Genomic DNA, 25,372 nt, shown 5'->3' with positions numbered 1-25,372 from the left:
GCGGAGGCAGAGCCCCTGGTAGGAGGCCAGCAGCGGCATCCCTCTGCTGGGTGCCGGCCCTGAGGGCACGGAGGTGCTGAGGGAGGGGTTAGAAGATGTTTCACGAAGCTGCTCGTTGGCTGCTGGGCCCAGGCAGCCGTTCCCGGCTTCGCCCGGCTGTCTTCTTGAGGGGTTAGGCTGGGAAGACCGAGCTGGACGAGGAATGGCGGGCACGGAGGGCAGAAGCAGTGCTTCCTCCTCGTCCTCTGTCGTCGCGGACTGGAGCTTGGTGTTTTGGACTCTGTGCTCCGTCATCGTGCCGGTGCTGATCACGCTGTGGTGCAGCTTCCAGCGGTCCCGGCGGCAGGTGCTGATACGTGACATCTTTCGCAAGAGCAAACACGACTGGCACTACACTGATCTCTTTGGGCAGCCCTCCTACTGCTGCGTGTGTGCTCAGCACATCCTCCAGGGTGCTTTCTGCAACTGCTGTGGGCTGCGTGTCAGTGAAGGATGCCTAAAGAAGGCTGACCAGCACTTTCTCTGCAAGGAAATTATGATGAGGAGCGATGGTAGAGCCCGCAGCTCTATGCCGCATCACTGGATCAGAGGCAATGTCCCACTCTGCAGCTACTGTGTGGTATGCAAACAACAGTGTGGCACACAGCCCAAGCTCTGCGACTACAGGTACTGCAAGGGAGTTTGGTTTTGTATGTGGAAGTGTGATGCTACATCCATGTTTAATTAACTGCAGTCTTTTTAGAACACATCGCCACAAAAACAATTTGAGAGAACCTAAAATGAAAGTGGGTGCCTGTGGGTTACCTGACTCATAAGTTAAGGGCAGGATATTGCATCTTCGGTCTACTTGTTGTCTTGCTTGCATTTCTCCATAATGATGTGCCAGCTAGCGTATAATTACCTCTAAAAGGCAATGTCTAAGAGAGCTTATGTTTTTATGGGACAGTTCTAAAAAGGCTCTAACACGCATGTCGTTAGTACAGTGAATAGCCTGAGCAATATCAGTGGCATAGTGTGCATTTCAGATTGCCAAAATGTGCATGCATCTCTGCAAAACTGGCATCTGCTTAGTGCAGCTAGAACAAACAACCCTCCTATAACTGGTGCTTTTTGTTTTTGTTTTTTTCTTACCTTTTTAAGGCTGCTCAAAAGAAGCTAATAGGAAGTTCATGAAAGTTGCTGCAATATAATCCATTGTTACGGTTTGTAGTAAGAATGATAAAAAAGTTTTAGGAAATTGAAAGGCTCATACTGTCATTAGCAAGGCTGCTTGTAAAGTTGTCGGCATGGCACATAGTGACATGTTAGGCTAGAACATAGAGGTCGTGGTGCACATCCTGTGTAGAGTGTGACCTCTGCATTCTTAAAGGGTGTCTGCTTTTGCTCCACATTTATGTGATACTGGGAAATTGCATGGTAAGTTAGCCGAATTCCATTATACGTGAGCATATTGTCAGAAACAAAACCTTGAGAAAGAGAGAGCATGTCTATGAGAGCAGGAAAGAAACAGGATTCTGAATGCAAAAGGAGGAAGAATGAGAAAAGAAGCAGAAAATAACTGACAATAATCACTGTCTACAGTACAGGGCAAGTATCATCGCTTCTCTAGTTGTGTGCTGGATTAAGCAGAAGGACTCCAAAAATAGCTTTCACAGCTGCTTAAACCAAGGCTTTGGATGTAGCAAATGAAGATTAACATTTTGCAGAGGCTGGCAGGAGGTATTGCAGTGTTCCCTCTTGTTCTGGTCTGTTTGCCAGGGCAGCTCTTAGAGTAGGTCAAAAAGCTGAGCAATTTTGCATAGCAAAATCCCATAAGCCTTGCTCAGTACCGTGTAACCTTTTAGGTTTCAGACCTACGGGTATTATCACTTTGGGGAAATTTATCGCCAAAGTCAATTCATGGTATTAGTAACACTTGAAATTATTAAACTGAACTCTAGTATGTGCTTTCCAAGAATGGATAGGAGTTCAGTTTCTCATCCAAGCTTTCAGTGTAACTGCTGCATACAGTGCAATACGGTATTTGTAGCACTTATTTTTAACACCAAAAATCAGAGTTAATTTAAAACTGGTATCTTTATTTTAACAAATTCAACTGTTTTTCTAGACTTTTGAGGACATGATCAAGTTATGTAATTTTCTGTAGCCAATACATAGTCACTTCAACTTCCAGAGAATGCATGCTTTTCTCTAAAATGTGCTTAAAATATCACTTATAACAGTACATGTAAACATAAGTAATTCTTAGAAGTTAGTTTCTCTTTCTAAAATACATAAGCAAAATTTGTGTCATTTGTTTGAGGATTTCAGTTGTTTTTTTCTTTTTTTCCAGATGTGTATGGTGTCAGTGCACTGTACATGATGACTGCATGCTGGATTGTTTAAAGATTGAGGAATGTACATTTGGAGAATTCAAAGACTTAATTATTCCACCATACTACTTGTCCACAGTCAACCAGCTACGTAAAGACAAAAGAACCGATTATGAAAAGGTAATTGCCTTCTGCTTCTTGTTTTTAAAATGTATTGTCTGGCTTCTGCTTCTGTTTTTTAATGAAACTGGAAAACTTGATAAAGATGTAGGAAGTTTTGTTTTGGTTTGTTGTGTGTTTTTTTTTTTTACATAACAAAAAATGAGTTTATAACACCGTAGCATTTGTTCTCCTAAGCACTGTAGAACAAATCTTCAGCCTTTGTGTTGAAAATATCTGTTTGTTTTGACTACATCAGACTAATTGGTAACTTCCTCATTTCAGCATTTGGAGGGAACTGATTATGAAGCAAGACTTTAGACATTTTCAAACATGCAGTGTTTATGTGACTTATCGTCATCTTTTTGCAGATAGTACCTTATGGCAGAAAACACTGGATCCCGGTAATCGTACTGGCTAATACTCGTAGTGGAAACAACATGGGTGAGATTTTACTGGGAGAATTTAAAATTCTGCTGAACCCTGTTCAGGTAATTACATTGAAAAACCACTATAACTAAATAACAGTTTAAGTTAGAATCAGCATCCCTTTGCTTCAATAATGGTAGTAGGATCTTCTAGAAGGTCAGTAAAGGAAACAAATTCATGCAGTTTGTTGTTTTAGAAAGAATAAGGTTGTGTGCAGAATAAAAATTCAGAGGTTCCCCCACTTCCATGTTTTTTTTTCTGGTTCTTTTAATAGTTGTGCAGTCTTCTATTTATAATAATACACGTAGTAATTCTGCTTTGATAGTCACGTACTTATTAACAATATACTTTTTTTAGAAATTGCAATATTTAAATCTTAATTTGGAACATGTGTTTAAATCCTCACTTTACTTGTGAAAATATTGGTGTTTACAATTGCTGTTTTGTGCTGTTGTTCCCTTTAAAGTCCACTTGAGATGGCACAGGATGTTGACGTTAAGGCAATTAGTTGTTCCTTGGACTTCCTGGCTGTACCTTAATATTCTCCCTTTGAAGTTTAAAACTGAATCTTAGAATACAGACTAACAGAAAACACTACACATTTGTTTTAAATACATCCCAGTAAGGCTTTATAAAATAAACCTCTTTGTATCCTGAATATTTTAAAGTAACTTTTATCTGAAGCCTTTCATCTTAACAAAACTCATGAAAATGTTACTAGATACAGACTTTTCTTAGGACTTGGTCAGCTTGATTTATCAATGGCTTTTATTCCTAGTGAAGCAGCTGAAGCTATTTTGTGACTTCAGGTCACATCCTGCTCATAAAAATCAAAACAGCTTAATTGCTTATGTAATATTATAAATAGAGAATGTTTGTTTTACATTAGAATAAACATCTTGAAGTTGTTTATCTACGAGGCAAATCATGACTCATGTTTCGTGAACCTATGAGACTCTCTATTTTCCTTTATTCTAGGTTTTTGATCTAAGCAAAACTACGCCTGCTAAAGCACTCCAACTTTGTACCTTGCTGCCTTGCAATGCTGTCAGGGTTCTTGTCTGTGGTGGGGATGGTACAGTAGGCTGGGTCCTGGATGCAATTGATGAGATGAAGATAAAGGTATTGTGTTTTAAATGAAAGGATATGTTATGAGTTTTGGAGCTGGAGAAATGAGTTTTGGAGCTGCTGAATTATTACACTTTAATCTTTTACCTGCATTTATCTTTTTCATCTTCCTGAATAAGCATACAGAAAAATATTTGCAGAATTGCTTATCAGGGCAAAAACAGCTTGTAATAATGCATCTTTTCATGTAGCTCAGAAAAATATATAAAAGCTTTAGAATTAAAAATGTATTTAAATTTGTTCTTTTCTGTAGAACAAGAAAAGAACAGATGCAGAGTATTTTATACATTGTTCTTTCCTCTTTGTCTAAACAGATTTATTTTGCTATCAGTAGCCATTATTAGTAATGCTGACTTGCTGTTTATTTATCCCAAAGCACTTTTATAATAACCTCGTAATTTTTGCCAGCTACAGTGCTTATATTGCCAGTGCATAAATGAGGGCTGTAATGTGCTTTTACTACTTATGGTGTATTCTGAAGAACCTATCAGTCTGCACTCATCCATTAACAGCAAATAGAAAAAATATGCTGTATGCTTGGTGTTGATTTGAAAGGGAAGATAATCCAATTTACAGAGTACTGCTAAGAACCCATGAGAAGATTGAAAGTAAAGAATAACTACCAGGGCTCTTGTACTTTACCTAGTAATCTTTTTCTCTAGTGATAAAAGAATGTCTTCCTTTATCAATATCTCTTTTTTTGTCTGTTTTGGCTGTGAATCAATTGCAGTGTTTTTAGTAGCTTTATTTTCTTGATGCTGCTTTCATGTTAATGCATGAAATGTTGTTGTTGAAGGCCATTATTACAACTCCATGCACAATCAAATTGAGCTTCTTTGAGACTTTTTATGTACCGATAAAGTAGAAATAGAACAAAGTAGAACTATAAAGCTTAACTAATATGGGTATGTGGTTATTTGGTTTTGGACACTTGATATATTGTCCCCAGAGCCAATATAGTTGATGAAACCTGGTAGCAAAGAACACAGATATTCAACTGAGGCATTGGAGTTACATAGATACCGTTAAGATTATGAGCAGTAGATTGTGCTCCCTTCATTTATCTTGACTCTCAAATCCAGGTTGCCTGGCAGAAACCTCCTGTTGAAAAGTAGTAACCATAATGCTACATTTTCCAAGTATTTTTCACAGCTGAATGTCAAAGGTTATAGTATGTCTGAAACAATTGTTCATGCTTCTCTGGTAAAGAGGGCAAAGATCTTTGCTAAAGTGGCTGTTTTGAATGTTTGTTTCTGATATTTGCTGTGTGATCTGCAGAGGTAATTATCATCTGCTCAATCTGTTCATGACAGATAAATTTGTGTGTGTATATTGCAATTCAGAAACTTAGATACTGACTTTACTTTGGGTGTGTGAATTTCTGTCCACAGTTGAAATGCTCTAGTATTACATGCATCAGTTTTTTTAGAACTAACATCAGTCTTCTAAGAGCCTTTTTGTTGCTCATTATGGTCCACAGTCGTGTGTGTTCTTTTTGTCTCTTAGCATTCATTGCAGAGCACTTTCCCAGAGATATATGCAATAATACTGTTATTAACTTACCCATACCCATGGTTGCAACAAGTAGAAAATTAGGAAATCAGATGAGAAGTTCAGGCTTCTGCTTTTAGTTCCAAAGCTTCGTTCTTCTGAGGGGATGCTCTGTTGAGTATCAGTAATGCATTGTTTCCTTTTTTCTTTTTTTTTTTTTTTTTAATTTTTCTCCTCACAATGGCTTCACATTTCCTTTCTGTACATTATCACTACCATAAGTACTTAAATGGGCCATCTGCTCTACTAATACTGCCAGCTGTACTGCACTATGTAACAAGCTGATCTGAAGATTGTTTATCAGACTTGAACATTTGGTTTTAGAAGGTAGAAAATGATGCTAAAAATAGAGCTAATATGTAGTGTTTCTGTATCCTAGGGGCAAGAACGCTTTATTCCACAAGTTGCTATTTTACCTCTGGGAACAGGTAATGACCTGTCTAATACACTGGGCTGGGGTGCAGGTTATGCTGGAGAAGTCCCTGTAGAACAAATCTTACGAAATGTCATGGAGGCAGATGGAATCAAACTAGACAGGTAAGTAACAGTGAAAAGACAAATTCTATTTAGCCAAATATTACTGTAGGTCTACTGCTACGCCACTAAAGCAGTATATGTAAAGTACACAGTGGATTAGGGAACTGCAGAATAACCAAGGTCCAAAATTAGTCTTTATTTAGTTTTTCTGAAGTGCTCAACTCTTTTGTAGTGTAGCTAAATCTGAATCTTTTGAAATTCTTAACTACAACTTTGATACTAAGTGAGAATAGTTTGCCTGCCGTGCATCTAAATAATGGCTGTTGTTTTTCAGGTGGAAAGTTCAGGTAACAAACAAAGGATACTATAACCTAAGGAAACCAAAGGTATGGCTTGTGATTATAAATATGGGTTCTATGGAATATCTGTATCATTTTCTGATTACCTGTTTCCCATTAAACATAGTGACTTTTAAATCCTAATAATATTTCAGAAGGCCATAAATAGAAATTCTCTCTCACAGGTGTTCACAATGAACAACTACTTTTCTGTAGGACCTGATGCTCTGATGGCTTTAAATTTCCATGCTCATCGTGAGAAGACTCCGTCTCTGTTTTCCAGCAGAATTATTAATAAGGTATGTTCGGTAAAGTGACACTTTCACCTTGTAGTTGCTGACTTAACTTAAGGCTATTTTTAAAGACTCAGCATGATTATTTTTCTGCATAGTGTGACAGAAGTTATTGCAATTAAATCTTAGTTTCATCTTAATTTCTATTGGATTTTCAACCCTTAGGACTCTTTGTCAGGGACTGCATTACTCTGAAACAAAATGTCTTCAAATATTAATGAACTGTAGTGATATAATTTCTCTGCACAGCTGCCTTGTGCAAATGTTACATATGTATTTTAGATGATAAGCTTTGAAGAACCATAACTATACATGAGCATTTAAAATAGATTTCATACTAACTGTCTCTTTTAACAGTCCTTTCTGTCCTTTCCTTTTGTTTGTTTTGCAGGCTGTTTATTTTTTTTATGGAACCAAAGACTGCTTAGTACAAGAATGTAAAGATCTTAACAAGAAAGTTGAGGTAAGTTTTTTAACTTGCTTTTTCTTTGGACAGTCGGGGAAGTAGAGAAATTTATCTTGTGAAAGGAAAGGAAAAAAACTGTGCAGTTTACATCTACATGATACTTGTGTGAGGATAGCTCTGGACTCTGGAATTTTTTTGATGTTCCAGGCTTCTTTGCTATCTGCAACTTTATTTGTGGAATTCATGCCTTCGAGCTTACTGAAAATTACTAAAAACTTTTCTGGTCTTGACTCAGATCTCTGAGTTCAAATACAGATACTGAGATGAAATCTGTAGTAGACTAGAGACTTAAATAAGTGACAGTTCATTTTTCTTTTCTCTATTAACAGAAACTGATTACAGGTTGTGAAGTCAGAAGTCATTTTTTTTAAGTATGGAAAGAAAATGTTATATTTGTACAGGCCCAATTTTGCTCACAGATGTTTTTTTTCTTCAAGTGGAGGCCTATTAGACAAAGAGAATAATTAGCTTATGTTGAAGTACTGAATTTCATTCATGGTAATTAACTTCTGTTTTTTTTTTTTAAAGCTAGAGTTGGATGGTGAGAGAATTGAGTTGCCCAATTTGGAAGGCATCATTGTCCTGAACATTGGATACTGGGGAGGTGGCTGTAGGCTCTGGGAAGGAATGGGTGATGAACCTTATCCCTTGGCAAGGTATGCAATACCTCTTTTTTTTTTTTTTTTTTTTAACAGTTCTTGTAGTGTAAACAATTCCCCCCAGTAGGCTATGCTTATGTAATAAGTCTTGTCTGAAAGTCAGGATTCTTTTTGTTAGAGACTAACAAGAGCTAAGTGCATCCCATGCATCAGGTTTGACCTTCTCAAAATGTCTGGCCTGATTAGGCAATAGGGTTGAAAAGACTATTGAAAATAGCCTTCAAAAAGTAGAAGATACTTACATCATGGAAGTCAAATTTTTGTTGCCTTATTATTGTTCTATATTTTAATTTGTATTAAGACATGTTCTTTTATAGTCTGAAATGGATGTAAGTTGGCTGCAGCAGTGATGAATTGTGGGCACATGAGACTTGCCCTCCTGTGACTTCCTTCTTTAGAAAATGCTTATGAGGCTGCATTTCTAAAATTATTTGGCCAAAGTTCTTTACCAAAATCTTAAAAAAGGTGGGGGCAATTAAAATATTTTCCTGTAGATTAATAACTGCCTAAAAAGACAGCAAGACAGAAAAATTTTCAAATTTCTGAAGTGGAAATCCACCAAAGGCCTTAAATATGCACTTTGAGTCTTGGAGAATAATATATCTGTGATCGCCAGTAACTGTGTAGGGTGTACCAACCAGAGTATTGTTCTGTACTTGGCCTGCTTTTGTACAGCTGCGCTTTCTATTCAGTGTGACTTATTCACCAGGAAATAAATAGTTCAAACATTTGTAGATTAACAGTTGTCTTTTTTATAGTAACAGAGGAAAGACTAATATTTGAATGGGCATTTCAGAGTTCATGAACATCACTAAGAGGTCTGCTTTCTTAATTCATAGACATGATGATGGACTTCTGGAGGTTGTTGGAGTTCACGGTTCTTTCCACTGTGCCCAGATTCAGGTGAAACTAGCAAATCCTGTTCGTCTAGGGCAGGCACATACAGTAAGGGTAAGTACTATTTATAAACCTGTTTCCCTAATCTTTTTTTCAATACGCAGCATACAATTTCAAGCACTCAGCTCTATGTTCTAAAGTTGCAGTTTGCAGTTGAGCAGGATGCTTCTTTTGCGTAATAAATTTAATTATGTTATAATTAGCAATCCTCTGTTGCTGTGGTTGGTAACCTATGAGTACAACTAATTATGTATTAAGTTTCTCCCTGGCTAGTCTCGAACTGTGCAACATCAATACGTTGTATTTATAAAAGGTATCTTCAGAGCTACATTGAACTGCTGTGATTGTGTGTTCTTCTGTTTAATACTAGCTGATCTTGAAGAGTTCAAAGATGCCAATGCAGGTGGATGGAGAGCCGTGGGCTCAGGGGCCATGCACTGTTACCATAACTCATAAGACACATGCACTGATGTTGTATCACTCGGGTGAGCAAACAGATGACGACGCTTCCAGCGTGTCTGAGCAAGAGCACGTGAGAGAACAGACAGATGAAGAGGTATAGATGTTGTGGAATGTAATGTAATACAAAGAAGAACTTCAGCCCGTTAAAAGCACTGAGAACACTTAACCTAGATCAAGAATTGTGCTGTAAGGTTCATACTTGTAAATGAACTAGGGTCGAGGAAAAAGCCGTGCTTTCACATTCATGAAAACTTTCACAGCTGAATTACCACAACTGCTTTGCCTTTTAGGTTGATAGTGGTACCCAGCCTTTCTAGCTGAGGAGCCAGTTACTCTGTCAGGGAAGGACCAGATACAGAAGCCCTTCCTTGTTGTGGAATCAGATCTTCTGCACATATACAATATAGTATGCATAAGTTTTGATACCCTTGAAAAGGGGAACAGTTGGAGTTCAGCCTGCTTCCACCTGTTATTTTCTCCAGGAATGCTTCCAGAACAGAAAAACAGACCAAGTAAAATGTGGGCTGTTTTTTTTTCTGTCAACGGCCTGCTGGTCCTGTCTGCCATCTCTTCTTGGAAGTAGGACAAACTTTTTTGTGCACCTGTGTGTGCAGTACATACCTAGTAGGCTTGACTGGGAGAGTGGAGATGTGGGGGCTCTTGGAAAGGCAGCTAGCAAGGAAAGGTAGGTTTGGACCAAAGGTTTCTGGAAAGGGTCTGTTAGCGAATGACTTTTTCAGTGGCTTTGTAAGCCATAGATGGAGTATTCCTGAGTACCCAAGATACAACATCAAAGTAATTGTACCATGACTTGCACTGAATGATCCTGTGACTGACTGCTTCAGTCAGCAAGAGATTAATTCTAGTTTTTGTAAATAGCAACATGTTACAGTTCTAGAGGAGGCTTCTTGGAAGAAAACTTGGAGCTGTCTGTTTTAGCTGTGTTTTAAAGACTGTTTTAAAGAAGTAATGATAGCTGGCAAATCTTTTTTTTTTTTTAAGAGGCTTGTTAAAGATCTCGCTTTGTTACCTGGAAACAATCAATAGCAAGTCAGTCTGTTAACTGTTTCAGTTTGAATTGTGGAGATTGAGAGAGAGGTTTGCAGAGGTTAGCAAGTTCTTTTGTTCACGTGTATCATTTGATGTGTGTGGAGGGTAAATTTGTTTTCTAACTGGCTCTTAGGGGGGTCAAAGATAATTCGGCCTGAATCTTCATTTCTCATATGAATACTGGGCCAGGAAAAGGTTAGTGGCCTATACTGGTAGTAAAGGTTAAGAACACACACACCAGTACAAGTAAACGGTCAATTTGACATATCTGAAGCTTCTCAGGTTCCAAGCTTCTCAGGTAAAAACATCTTCATGTCTAACAGAAGTAAAAACCTGCTTCCTTTTTAGTTTTCCCTTAGAGGTATTTTAAGCCTGCAGCAGGTGAGACATGTGAGTTAAGATTTTGAAGTTTGTAACTAATAATTCAGTTAAGTCCAGTTGAATTCTTGAATAAGAAAAGAATTTACGCTGAATGTATATTGCATAAGCTAAGATCATAAGAGAAGTTGAGGGGCATTGATCATAGCTTTGAATGTTGCTGCTTTTGTCAAACTGCCCCAGTCACTTCTTTTTTTTTTTTTTTTATGCTAACTGAAAGCGAAACCATTGGGTAAAGTAGACTGTGTTTCTAGGTTTTGTAAAATGAAACTGTTTTTCAGCAATCTGTAAAACAAAGTTTGCATTAACAGTGAAGGAACTATTTATATTTTAAAATAATTTATTTAAGCCTTGGAAATGTTAGTATTTTTAGAATCTTCAATTGTAATCATCTTTGGAGAGCATTTTTAAACTGATGGTATTTACTCTAGAAAGTGTACGTGCTAGATCTTAAAATACTACTGATTGCCAGTGAATTTATAGTTGTCTGGATACGTGACCAGAGTGTAACGAACTGTAAAACAGAAGCCACTTGTAAATTCCATATTCATTAGCCTCCCACACCTCATCTTAATTATTTTATAGTATGTAAATACAGAGAACAAATTTATTGTTAAGTCTATATAAAATGTATTTAAAATATGCAAAAACATGCAATGTTAGATAAACCCAGTATCCTAACCTTTTGTTGCTGTTGTTATGGAGGTTCAATTTGTATTGTAGCTTCAAAAGCCTTGCTAGTTATTTATTTTTATTTGGATAATTTACAGACATTAGCATCCCCAAAATACTTAAGTTCTGTGCTATGTAACTATTGTTTACAAACAACTGACAAGTCTCTGGAAAAGCAGGGTATGTGTTATGAAGGGCAGTATTTTGTATACTTAATTTAAACTATTCAGAATGCAGTTTAAAGAGCTATCTAAAGTTGATCAGATGATTATTCAAATTATTTTGTAGCTTAAGAATCTTTAACAGTTCAAAACGTTCACTTCTTAAACTCCCAACATCCTGAAAAATATGTGACGTGAAGACTTTGAAAGCTTCCTTTTTTTTCCTCCAGTAGGTGAGCTGACTTTTCCACATCTGTTTTGCCTGAATGTGTACCAGTGATATTGTACTATATTTGTGCAGACTAGATCCTCACACTTACTGCAGGTTGTTATGAATCCTGTCCTAAATGTGTGAAATACTCTTTGGGAAATGCAAATGTATCTAATTGAGCACTTTTGAGGGAGAACCCCCGAGAAATGGTCTTGTTTGTATTGGACAGATCATCATCCCCGTCTTGCATGTGGAAGTGAAAAAGTTTGACTCTTGGTGAATGCAGGAAATGGTAGACAGCATGTGTAGCCTTTTTAGGCATGGAAAGCCTCTTGTAAAATTGTATTTATGGTATGGAGAATATTCTGCAAGTATCCGGTTCCTAAGCAGATGTGTGGTCATCCTTCTATTATAATTATATCATTGTCATATGCATGACCAAAAAAAAAATCTTTTTAAACATACGATGTTAGCACTAGAATCTGCTAGGAAGTCTTTGGGAAGTCTTGCTGTGTCCAACACACCATCCTTTGATTTACATGTGTCCTCCTTTCCAGTATGTTGCAAATTGTCCTAAAGTTGTTATTAGTCCAACTTGAGAAAGCTCAAACATAGTACACAGGCTCCCAGATTCTAATGCTGACGTAAATGAACATCTCTAACTTATAATATAGCTGTAGTTGCTTAATGTTGTCATGTGTGTTGTGGCTTTAAAACTGCTACATGTTTTTTTAATGTTGTAGGTGCATAAAGCACCAGTACAAATAGCAACTGTATAGATAGCTCTTCTGAAAACAGATTGGAAACCTGAAAATACTGCAGTACGTCCTTTACCCAGAAGAGGGTACTCTGCAGCTGGAGCTCATGCCCTGCGTGGAGAGATTCTCCCATGCCCTCTTACTGACTAACATTGGGGAAAATAGTGATAAATAATGAATAATTTCTTCTGGCAGTCTTCATACAGTATAACTTTGCTTAAAATGTATAGAGTGAATAATAACATATATTGTCAAGCACTCAAAAGCAAATTCACTAAAACTATTTTTAAGTTTTACTGGAGTATAGGCTACCTTAACAGAAGTTTGGTCAGATGCTGATAATTTCCTTTATTGTAGGTTCTCAATCCTGTGAAATGCAAACAGCAAACTTTAACTTATTTGGAGAGTCTTTCTGTGCGTGAGCTTCCTGCCTTACTCAAACCTAGTTTGTTTACGTGTTCATTGAGAGGGGGTATGTGTGTGCATTTTCATATGCATAGAGATTTGTCATAGGCTTTGTTTTTACTTTTTTTTTTTTTATCCTCTACTTTGAGCAATTCATAGCAAGGTTAAACTGTTTCAAATACCACCTGCCTTTCGTATCTTTATCCTTGTATGGACTATTTAAAAAGGTGTCTGAAGTCCAAAGGTGCATTCTTTGTCTTTAAAAACAGCTGAGGTGGATGGCAACCACATTCAGCTTTGTTTTCGTTCTACTGCAATTGTGAGATTTGTTTCAAATTAATTTCAACTTATGCTCAAACTTGAATATTTTTGTCAGCTCTGTTATGAATTGCATTTTGTTTTCCTAATGTAAAGATGGTATAGCTTAACTTATGCATGTGATAACTGTGTATGTTCAGTTTTCTGTTGCCCATTCATAGTTTTGTGTTTTCAGGTCTTGCTTTTCTTAGGCACTGAGTAACTTGGAACACTGTTTACTACAGTTAGAAGCTTTAAGTACTGTTCTTGGAATACAGGCTTGAGTTTCTCCTGGTTGCACAAGAAAATGCTACCATGTTTGAACACGCTTGGAGAAAATTGTCATCTTAGAGCGATGTTTATATCAAAAGTTTAAAAAATATATATATATAATTTCAGCTGATTCAGATTGGGAGTTTGTTCCCTGGTACATCTTGTCTTGACAGAATTTGCAACTATTCAGTAAGTACTTTTTTCCCCTCAGTCATTTTAACTTCTCGTTTTTAGTTTGTATTAGCTAAAAACATCAGTTGGGACAGTGTCAGAAGCTCTGCTGAAACAGGATAGTGAGCTTCTCTTCTGTTTGTTTTATACTTTATGCCAGCTGGTTTGTCAGAAACGCAAATTGGAATGGTTTCATACAGCATATTTGTAACTCACCTTTTTTGCCCTTTCCAGTCAACTTAATTTCTAATTTACTCAGACTGACACCTGACACCTGGAGAATATTAGAATGGGCACATCAGGTGTAGTGTTCCCTGTCCTCCAGACCTATTTTGAAAGTACAGTTTTTGCTTTTAGCTGCTGGGGATGAATCTCCACTTTCTACACAGGTTCTCAGAATTAGTAATTTCTGGTTTAGGTTCTGCCAATTTCTTCTGGATCTGCATTACATGCACTGATGCTCACAGCTTTTTAGTGTATATTATTGTATCTAACTGGTTTTAAAAAAAAAAAAGCACTGTACATTAGCTGTAAACAGCATAACAGTATCAATGCTACAATGCTTCTTTTTTACGTAGGAACAAATACATTTGGTAGAGCAGCACTGAAGCCTAACTGGTTAATATACACATAAGAGTAGGACACTTAAGAATCTTTGCATGTGTTCTAACTGAAAATCCTTTTTTGTTCTGTATTTCGTATCTAGTATTAGCAGTTTTCTTTTTTTAAAAGAAACAAGATTGTTCTTGGTTAAGAATAGACTAGGATATCTTTTTAGATTTAAAAATGCTAGTAGCATCACTGATCCTGATGAATGTGAAACACTTGTTTTAAAATGTTCTGACTTCTTTTCTGAGAAACTGTAGCTGCTTCCTGAACACGGGAATGAAATGAGACCACATTTTCATTTAGCAATTAGATAGATTGAGTGAATTTACACATTCAGTATTTCAGTATTGTTTAGGCTGCAGTTCTAAAAGCATGGCAGATCAAAATATCTCACTAAGAATGCTGAATACCCAGTTCAGGTTTTGGGCATCTCAGGGAGAGACTTTAGGCTGGAGTAAAGCCACATGCCTCAACTAAACCTAGTGATGTTATGCTGACTTGCTTTCGCTGAGGCTCTGGTCTTTACTGTTTGAAAGTATGAATGTATTCAAAATTTTACTTTGGTTTTCATTAATGCTACCTTGTTTACTGTGCTGTATACTCCTATTGTTGTATGTATTTCATTTGTTTATTTGAAACTTGTTTGCAGATTTCAGCATAAATCACTTTTTTCTTAAGAGTAAGTGGGAACTAATGTTGTGAGTTTATTGCATTCTGTGTCTTCAAAGTTTACATCCCTCAAAAGCCATTTTGTCTGCTACCGACTATTGTAATCCTTCGAGTACCTCCAGCCATCTTCTCTTTATAGGATTTTTATAGTTAAACAGAACGGATTTTTATTTTTGTAGCTTGTAACTTCAATATGTATACTAGTTATTTCTATTTAGTAATTAGTGATTAGAATACTGTAAAAATGTGACTCTTAAGAGCTGTAACTTTAAATTAATAACTACTTAAATGAAAATACCAGCATGTTAAAATTTAAAAAAAAAAAAAAAAGTTATTATTTAGCTTGGAAATACTGTGATGCTGTGACTTGGAATTTGCATTGAATGTGTTTATGTGTATTCTGAAATTGCACTAAAGGGGAAAAAATGAACTTGAAATGCAAATAATAGATGAAAAGGTAGAATTTTTATCATTTTTTTTCAACCAAGATTACATTTGGCATTTAGTGTTTTGTTTTCATGTGTTTTGTTTTTTTTGTTTGTTTTCTCCCTGCTGCAGAGCCCTAACGCAGGAATGATCATTGCACTTGACAGAACAGTTGTTTCCCTATGGTGCAGTTTAACACACACGTATTACTTAGTGTCCAACCTCAGCAAAAGCCATTTGCACCTTTCCCACCTCTCTTCTCAGAAAACAAAATCTTAGAGCAAAGCTGAATGCTCGTAGCAGTAACGTACATGAGATCTTGCTTGCAAAGAAATAGCCAGGCAGCATAATATTGAACCTCCAATGCAAACTTCTAAAGACAAAAGTTGTTACATTTTTTCTTTACATCACGCTGCTTTCAAATACAATTTTTTTTTTCTTTGGTTAAAAGAAGGAAGGTAGAAATGGGAGGGTAAGGAGGTATTCATGTACAACTCCTACTTGCAAAGGCTTGGAAATGTCTTATTTGCTGTGTAGACACAACAAGTATGATTCTAGAACTTTGCATAAAACTCTGCTTTGTTTGTGCTCTTACTGGCTTAATCCCTTATTACTGAAGCAGGTGATACTAGCATTGACATGTGAAATGTGACAGGTTTACTCAAATTATTACATGTGGGTGATATGTATTATTTGAGTAGTTGGGCCAAGCTTTGTCTATAGGCTCCATCAGGTTCTGTGCCAGCACTCCACCTTAACACAAGTGAAACTGAAGAAAACGTTTGTGTTTAGTCAATAGTATTGTGGCCTATTTCTTGTGACTTAAGCTCCCAGAAGGCTCTTTTGAGAAACATCTACTCTGTATTCTTCATAGAAGTTTGCAACTATAGATTTTTCACAGTACTGACTCTGTTACTAGATTTCCTAATGCATCTTTTTGTTGTCTTGCTATTTGTACTGTATTTCTCTGTAGACTAAAGTGTGTGGATTAAAATATTTAAACTCAGTTTTTCCTGTTCCTCACTATGCACAGAAGCAAATGCGAGTTTTTGAATCCATAACAACCTAGTGATGAAGATTGCTGCCTGGCTTTAGGGGGCTGGAGTACGATAAGCTTCTTTCAGTTTCTACCTTTCCCTTTATGCTTGTTCAGCAAGCCTCCTCATTACAGGTAATAAACTGAAACATTCAGCACATAAATGGCCCAAAGCATTAAAATTCATTCTGTCTGAGGCAATGTGCTGGGCTGCAGAGCTGGATCAGCAGCTTCTTACATAGCATGCGTGCTACATCTTTTTAATAAACTATTACGTGTGTATATGGGGCATCCTTCCTGGGTAAGCATTCACAAGTTTTTATAATGGCTAGCAGTTTCCTGCTTGAGTCTTACAAAACAATTAATTTTATCACTTAAAAGGTTCTGTAGCTTTTTTTCAAATGGGTTACAACAGGGTTGAAGGAGACGGGTTTTGTACTGTGTGGAGGTATTCACCTGAGGGGAAAAGTTGAGTTTGTATGGCTTTATAATAGATACTTTGTCATTTAAAAAACATTTAAAATAATTTAAAAAACACAGACTTTAGTAGTGAAATGAAATGTCTCAGTTGTTCTATCTTGCCTTTGTTGTTAGTTATTAGGGTTATTAGAACAGTGTGTGCTTTTTATTTAGCCAAAGGGGAAGATAGGTACAACTGTATTATTTAGAAATTGCTCTTTACAGATAAGGGTTTTAACTGCAGATGTTTTGGTGTTACGTGGTATTAACATAAACTGGAGCAGGAGGGATGCTGAACACAAGTCAGCAAAAACACATGCAGTGCTTTCCACAGAAAGGGAAAACTGCTGCTGGAAGAAGTTCAGAGATCAAGTGGCTCAATGCTTTTTCCTGATGGCAGCAGATGGGTTAGTTTGAGCCTTTGGAAGTGAACAAATCCTCCTGGGGGGGGCTCTTTATCATGGTGTCAGTTCTGTTCCCCAAGTCCTCTCCTCTGTTCCCTGATCTAATTTGCACAAAAGAGAGAATGGGCTCTGGCCTCTTAGCTCCTAGATTATGCCACAATCAAACCTTTTAAAGACTATTTGTGTGCTGTTTCCCATTCAGGATTGGGTCAAAGCATAGATAGCAGGTTTTTCTCTTATGTAGTAAGACAATAGTTTCACAGAGCACTGAGGATCACTGACACTAATGTTAATACAAGATCTAGGTTTAATGCATTTTTAAATGTTTTTAGAACTGCTGGAGTGAACTGTGCACAGCACCAGATTGAGCCAGTTTTGCCTGAAGTGTAACGAGTCACACCACAGGTAGGTGTGGGGAACTGTGGGGTGTTAGAGAAGTGCAAGTCAAAGCTGAGATTATCTGCTCTGTGATAAATAAAAATAAAACTGTAAAATACTTGATAATGAAAAGTAAAGTGGTTGTGTTGGGGTCCAAACAACGTTCAAGTAGTCTAGCTTTCAGCACTTGAGGGCTAAAACTTTTTTCAGGATATCTATGTCTTCCTGTTAAGGAAAAGCCTTAAGTGCAGAGCTGTGACAGCACAAACTCTGCTTCTGTTTCCTGGAGCGGCTGGGGGCAATGTGAGAGCGTGCTGCTCACCACAAGGTAACAGATGGCCATGGAGCCCTGGTGACAATGCTGCTCGGATCTTCGCCTGTGCCACCCAGCAGTGCTGGGGCCCATTGTCGAGGCCCTGCTGCAAAATCCCGATTCCACGCTGAAGAGCCGCAGAAAAGAGCCTCGGTCTCTCAGACCTGCAAAAGAGCAGCTCCCCATGTCGTTCACTGAAAATATGGAAAGTGCAATGCATATAGAAATCTAATTACTGGCAGGCCCGGCCTGCCTTTTGGTATGATAATCACAGGCCCTCACCCTTTCTTGTGCGCGGAGCCCTGAAAGGTAATAATGAAAGCAGGAGTTAAACTCTTGAATCTCCATCAATCATTCGCTGTTTGCTTTGATTACAGTGACACGACTTGTGTTTGTTCCTGGAATGCGCTCAGAAGCTGTTATTGATGGCGTTAAGATACTTGCAAGACAAATCTGCCCTTGTTGCACCGCCGCCAGTCCCGCACGGGGCGCTGCGGCCGCTCGGGGGTGCTCGCGGCGGGGCCGGGGGCGGTGGCGGGGCCCCGGGACCCCCCCCCCTTGTCGCCCCCCGGCCGCCCCTAGAGCCCTGCCCGGCCCGGCCGCGCCGTCTGTCCGCCGGGGGTGCCGGCCGGGCTGCCATGGAGGCGGAGCGGGGCCTCCTCCCGGCCCTGCTGCTGGTGCTGCTGGCGGCCGGCGGGCAGCAGCCGGGTGCCGCCGACTACTGCAGCTGGAGGGGCAGGTAGGAGAGGGGCAGGGGCAGGTAGGGGCAGGGGCAGGTTGGAGCCCGCGGCCCCGGGGTTCGCCTCAGGGCGCCGCCATTCGCCTCAGGGCCGGGCCGGGGGGGCAGCGGCGGGAACGGCCCCGGCCCCGTGTGGCGAGAGTCAGCTGCGAGCCTCGGCTCTGCCCCGCCAGAGGGTTCAGCGCCGGCGTTTCGGCAGGAGGATGCTTGGCGGAGCCCTCACCGAGGGGACAGCGCCTGGCGTGGTCGGTGCCCTTCGGTCAGGGCTGCTGCTGGAGCTTGGTGGGGTTTTTGAGGGCGGTACAGCCAGAAGTAACTCTCCTGAAGGCAGCGAAATTGCACCGGCTTGGTGCTCAGCCTGCTTCCGATAAAACCATTTTTCTTGATGAGTTCTTGCCAGCAGCATTAAAAAATAATAATAAATTAAAAACAAAACTTTTAAATGTAGGCTTTTAAATCTGGTTTTCAGACACAACGCCACGAGTTGTGCAGCTCCTACTGCGAGTCCATGCTCTCACCTGCCCCCAGGTGGGATTTTCCAGAGAGATTAGAAAGACCTACCACACACCAAGCTTTTGCTGCTGTTTCACGGAGGGAATTTAATATTTTTCTGGATGCTGCAGATATCCAGGTGTGGACCTGTGGTTGGGCATAGGGGGCTGAAGCTCCTTTCTGCAGCCGGTGCAGCACCAGGTGCGAGCGGTCCCGTGGCACTGGGGCTGCACCTGCAGCAGGTCCTCAGAGGCCGGGGAGGAAAGGCACAGCTGGAGGGCATTAGCTGCACAGACACCACCCTTACCTCTGGGCGGTAACTGCTGGATATTCCACCTGTGCTGTGGATATCGTTAGTGATGGACTGATGGTGTTGTCTTGGCAGTGGTTTGAGCTGGGAGCCCCGCTCCCGTGCGGTGGAGCAAGTCCACCTGCGCTGCACCGAGGGCTCCCTGGAATGGATGTACCCAGCGCGAGCCCTGCGTGTCGTTCTGGAGCCCAACCTGTCCAGTGCCAAGCACACCACCGTCTGCATCAAGCCAGCCAGTGACTTCCAGGGTGCCAGCATCTACGTGGAACGTGCTGGGCAGCTGCATCTGGTGGTAAGCGAGGCAGGAGGGGCTCGACCCCACCAAGTGTCTTGCTTCAGCGCCCACACACCACAACGAGTGGCCCTCTTCCTGCAGGCCAGCCCGCAGAGGGACATCAGCCGCCGGACGGCCAGCTTCCAGTATGAGCTGCTGGGCAACCAGAGTGCTGCTGGCCCTGACTTCAAAAAGATGACACTGGTCAAAGGTACGAGAAGGGTCTGCTTCAGGGCTCCGTTGTTGGGGTGGATCCAAGATAGCACCTGTATCTAGTGATGGAAGCTGGTTTGGATGAAGGGGTTTGTCATGGCAAGGGAAATCCTTCTGCCAGCTCATGGACAGTGTTACAGGGGTGCAGTATAACCAGCTATTTGTGTTCAGATTTCCATTGTCAGGGGCATCCGGTAGGCACAGGAGCAAATACTGCATTATAAAGAGAAACTCAGTCCCTTCTTTAGCAGCTAGCTTGGCCGTGGATATATGCAGAGCAATCAGGGTGACTCCAGCCCCTGGGAGGTACTGTCACAAAGAGCATCTGTGTGGTTTAGGAGTCGAAATACCATATTTAGGAGAGGTTTAAATTCATTAAGAACCTAAGGTCTCTCCAAGATGGTCACTGAAAATTCAGTCTTTTAAAAACACCTAAGTTGCTTGAAATTTCATTTACCTTTCTTTCTTGTTCCTTTTCGTAAACAAACAAATCTTGCACTCAATAACATTTATGTGCATCTGTGCCCTCCCCCCCCCACACCATTTATGTATGAAGAGGGCTCATTTCAATTCAGGTTCTGAAAGCTTGGGACCCAAGTACTGCTGCCATTGTGTTCTCACTGTCCCCAGTAGATAATATCTAAGTCAAACCTGATAACCAAGGGCAGATAAATAAGGGGAGTGTTCAAGCCACGTTACAATAGTAAGCAACTGCCCTGTAAAATAGGGGAAGAATAAATAAAAGAGCAACCATAGCACTTCTGGACTGTCATATCCCTTTTGTTAACCTGTTCAGGCCACTGCTTCGCATGGTTTTGCTGTTTGCTAGAGCTTTGTGGCATTAACTTGAGGAACACGCTTATTTTAGGGAGTGCTTATTGGCCTGACTGCTCAATACTTGATACAGGAGCTTTCAATAACAAGCAGGATATCTAATGCGTGTATGGATAACTAAAATTCAACCACATCCATGCTGGATTGCTAATGTTGTTTCAGTAAGCGATACCAGAGTGTTCCTTGACTGTGGAGCTAAGTGTTGTTTGAAGTCATCATAGGACCCAGTTCATGCATAGATGCCTATTTTTTTTTCCTTGTTTCAAAAATGGTGGAGGGTAGCAATGTGCCAGGTGCTCATGTTTTCTGCTATATCTTTTGCATGTTTGATGAGTTGTTAAAGGGATTATAGGCTGTCAGGCCACGTTGTCACTCAATGACTATTAGAAATCCTCTGTGCTTATTTCATTGTTTTGGTTGTGTTTGCGTAACAAGAATTTTGTTTTGTCTGATCATAATGCTCTTTAAACTAGTACCTCTGCCCTATTTCCTCTCACGTGTCAATGTCAACCCCTTTAGAAATGAGGCATAGTATTGTATTGTAACTGACTGGCTTTTTTTTTTTTTTAAAGCTATGTGCCGTCCTTGTGACAATGTGGAACTTCTTATGGCTATTTGCAGCAGTGATTTTGGTAAGCTGACTAAAGAGAAGTCATTCTGACTTTATAAATATATATTGATTATTTGGATTTATTAGATTGATTTCTTAAAGTAATGACATGACTATGCACTCTGATCTGAGAAGGAAAATATCTTTGTGAAAAACAACTTGAACTGGGGGAGGGGAATGAAACCTGAAAGGGAGAAGCTTCCTTTCAAGGTCCTCATTTCCTGCAGGCAGAAAGGTTGTGATCTAAAACTGAGCTAAAAGTAATTCTCACAAGTGTACTGCTGACTCTCACATATAACAAAGTCACATGCCTGTAGATAACACACATATGCACAAATTATGCATCCTATTTACATTCCTTTTTATTCCCTTAATCTATTTTTTCCCAGATGATGAATATGTCCTTTCTTTTTCCTCACAATTTGCACACTTCCTAGTTCTCTTTCTACAAAAGTAGTGAGTTGTTTGTAGTTTAGCTAAGGATTTCAGGTGATTTCAACTTCCTTCAGTGACATACTGTTTCAGTTTCAGGCTTGATGAGAAAACAAAGCAGTTAAAATGCTGATTTGGTGGTACATTAAAAACTCTTCCTATTTTCTTTACTTCAATTGCAATATCGCTATCTTTTTTCTTTTTTTTTTTCCCTGTGGATTGCTATTTGTTTTATTCCCATAATTTTACACATTAAAATTTGTGCCTCTTAGAGACAGAAGTCCGAAAGATGAAGCTGTAGAGCTGTATCTCCACATGGCCACAGTTGTATTGCTGTAAATGTGCCTATGAACAGGTGTAAATATAGTCCCTAGCTGTATTTCTTTTCAGTGTTTAAAAGAAAACACGAAACAACTGCTTTCCTACTTCTTCCTAGAGATTGCTGTGCTTCAAAAACTACAGATAATTTTCTCACACCCCAACATCATTGTGCTAACACAAAACCAGAGCACAGAGCATACTTCCCTTAAATAGTGCTCCTTAGCTGGTAATGTTTCTTCATCTAAATTAATTGATGCAATCTGTCCCATTGTTTCTACTTGATGAAGTTATCAGTTCCCATGCAAGGCACTCTCCCCTGTACTGCCTGAAAAACCAGAGACTGACAGATGTGGAGGCCCAGAGCACAATGGGGAGCATTTACACTTAGAGCAGCAACAGACCAGAAGAAATAGCCCTTTGAACTGACTCTATTTATGGCCTGACTTCCTTGCCCTGAGCTCACAAATCGCTATCATCAACTTTTTTGATTAGAGAAAATAGCTGCTAATGAAAGTGTAAATGACACTGGGAGTGAATAGGGGCTTTATAGTTAATCTCAGGATGGAGGTCTTCTGTCACTAGGCCCTGAGCAGTGCAGGAGCAACTTGGAGCACCAGGAACAAGTGCATTATAGCTTGTCAATAGACCTGGATGCATCTGATTAAAAATTATTACACAGAGAGAGAGATGGAGAGCAGAGACATCTGTTACACAAAATCCTGGATTCCTTGGAAATTGAGTTAGATAGGAAGGTCTTGGAAATTTCAGAAATACGTTCTTTCTGTTTCATCTGTTGTCGAGTTCTCTGTACCTGAATGAAAGAGTTTTGTGGCAGAAGTATGGCAAAGTTCCAGTTTCATTGACAACCCCTCAGTTGCCCAAAGCCCAAATGGGATTGTTTTGGGAGAAAGAGGTACATGAATCTATGTGATTTTAAATAGGGATTCAAATAAAGTCACTTGAAGAGTTCTGCATGCTGTTCATTGACTTTGAAAGTATCTTTTTCTGGATGGATAATGTTTTCTTTTAAGGGAAGAAACCTCGAACATTTAAATGAAAAGTGTTTAACAAGCTCTTATTTTTCCCAATCGAGTCATATTCTAATTCTTCTTAAATCAATTTATTTTACTGCTGTCAAAGAAGAAAACTGAGAGTCCTGTGGAGACAGGAAGGAGTTAGTCTGTGACAGTCTTTGACTTGGAACATAAACCGAATCCCTGAGCTGACCTCTTTTCCTGTGCTTTTTATTCTTTACTGCTGATTTGCATTATCAAACAAGTTACACGTTTCTTGGCAAGCATAGTCGATTTGAGCAGTTATAAAGCATGCTTACAAGCACATAGCACTGTTTGTGTCGGGCTTTGGACCGTCCTTTGTACAGGAAGCAATGTATGCTCAGAAATGTGTCTGCCTGTAGGTGGTTGCAGTGCGAGCCATGCAACAGATTTATTTCTCCAATTATTTTATTCAGTGAGCTCCTTATGCATGAGCTACTTACCTGCTGCTCCATAACCAACTCCTGTCTTCTTCACATTTAGTGGTGAAAGGATCTATCCGAAATGTTTCCCACGATTCTGAGAACCACATGTCACAGGTTGATGTCAACGTCCAGAAAGTCTACAGACAGAAAAACAGAATTTTCCAGCAGGATGAAGCAAGTGGTGAATGGCGAGGCCCTATACGAACCCTGCTACAGTGCAAGGTGAAGAAGGGAGCTGGAGATTTTCTTTTCACTGGAAATGAACATTTTGGCGAAGCCTGGTTGGGCTGTGCTCCTCGGTTTAAAGATTTCAGTTTCATTTACCATGCTGCCAGAGAAAGAAGAGCCAACCCATGCGAGTTTCAGCTCAATTGACAGGAGTAACACAGGACATGAGAGTTGAAAAAGTTCACCCCTGTTTTTGGATACTGAATCTGAAACAGCATTAAAACCAAGGGCTAAAGCTAACAATTTCACCAAAACAGGAGCCTGGAGAATTTCTTGGAGATAATGGCTCTGTGAGCCCTGTAAACTTTGACCACTAATCCATAAACTGGGTTGTATTACTTTCTCCCTCTTCAAATCTTATTTGTCTCAAAAAAATAACTGTGAATTTTGAAAAGGTTATCTTTGTTTTGTAGTTAGAAGGCAGCTAGTGCTCAGTATTAAGATATTCTCTCCATCTTTACTCTGGGCACTTACTATGTGCTTTTTCTCTATTTTTTTTCCTCTCTTCACCCATCTCCAGTTGATTTCCCTTCCATTTGATTCCTATTTATCTTCTTAACTACGAGATCGTTTCTGGGCGTCTCACCACTTCATCATTTCCACATTCCTATGATTATAGCTAAAACCATAGTTAGCATTTGTTACTAAACCTTCAAACAATTGGTAGGTTTGCCATTTTTTTCCCCTTCTGTATGTTAGTAGAAACATTAACAAACCCTCTGGGGCAGGATCACAGCTGATGTAATTCCACAGTTCTCTGTTGATTTCAGCATAATTGATAGTATCTGATTTTGTTCCACATGACCAATGAGAGATACAGCACTAAGCTCATATGGACTGGTATCATTACCAGATGAGGAAAGCTCTTCGAGAAATGCATTGAAATAATCAGAAGTTTAGGTCGTAGCATTGTCTGCATTGGAACGTAATGCTAGGTTTTCATAGTACTGGATCTACAGCTAGCTCTAGTTATTGTTGAGTGCAGAATAGGAAAGAGCTAAGAGAATTGGCTCTTGGAAAGTATTAGCGGATATACAGGGGTATCCAAGTACATGGTTTTGAGAGCTGGAGATCACTGCTACATCTGAGATTTTAAATGGGGTACTCTTTGGTATTTGCACTGTAGATGTGAGAGAAAATGTGAGAGATATCTCTGTCTTGGTATAGATTAGAGGAACTTAGGTACTGCATTTCTTGTTTTGTATATTTGCTATATTTGTACATAGCAAATGTGTGTGTTATGGTTTTTGTTGTGTGTGTTGTTTTTTGTTTTGTTTTGTTTTTTTTTCATTTTAAAGGGTCCTTAGTGATTTCTCAATAGTATCAATACTATAATTAATATTAGCTTTCATGGAGCATTGTCCCTTTGAAACAATGTGTTCTTTTTCCAACAAATAGGTACTTCAGTTAACAATTGGTTGAAAACCTGAAATAACCCAGTGTGATGTGAAATATCATACAAGGTACATACTTCTGAAGTGCATGTGAGCCGGTAATTTAATCCACAGCTATGCAGGCTTGTCTGCATTGTAATGAGTAACATGAAATTCCTGCAATCAGTGATCCATAATGAAGAGATTACTAGAGCTTGTGGATGT

At 39.4% G+C, this 25,372-nt stretch overlaps 2 protein-coding genes across 2 annotated transcripts; both read left to right on the top strand.

Annotated features, from left to right (window-relative positions):
- Positions 1 to 15,139, top strand: DGKE (diacylglycerol kinase epsilon). Its single transcript, XM_032199516.1, has 11 exons — positions 1 to 666; positions 2,333 to 2,492; positions 2,843 to 2,962; positions 3,879 to 4,022; positions 5,959 to 6,116; positions 6,391 to 6,442; positions 6,580 to 6,693; positions 7,079 to 7,150; positions 7,682 to 7,809; positions 8,652 to 8,763; positions 9,080 to 15,139. Exons 1-11 carry the CDS (start codon positions 203 to 205, stop codon positions 9,269 to 9,271), a joined length of 1,716 nt encoding a protein of 571 aa, XP_032055407.1. The 5' UTR covers positions 1 to 202; the 3' UTR covers positions 9,272 to 15,139.
- A 4,379-nt stretch (positions 15,140 to 19,518) lies between these two features.
- LOC116496423 (meteorin-like protein) lies at positions 19,519 to 24,211 on the top strand. The gene is made up of 3 exons (XM_032199491.1): positions 19,519 to 19,867; positions 21,276 to 21,335; positions 23,605 to 24,211. Exons 1-3 carry the CDS (start codon positions 19,534 to 19,536, stop codon positions 23,919 to 23,921), a joined length of 711 nt encoding a protein of 236 aa, XP_032055382.1. The 5' UTR covers positions 19,519 to 19,533; the 3' UTR covers positions 23,922 to 24,211.
- The last annotated feature ends 1,161 nt before the right edge of the window (positions 24,212 to 25,372 follow it).

This window comes from Aythya fuligula, chromosome 18 (assembly GCF_009819795.1).
Source record: "Aythya fuligula isolate bAytFul2 chromosome 18, bAytFul2.pri, whole genome shotgun sequence".
Classification (NCBI taxonomy): domain Eukaryota; kingdom Metazoa; phylum Chordata; class Aves; order Anseriformes; family Anatidae; genus Aythya; species Aythya fuligula.
Note: the sequence above shows the minus strand (reverse complement) of the source record. Positions and strands in the feature narration are given on the sequence as shown.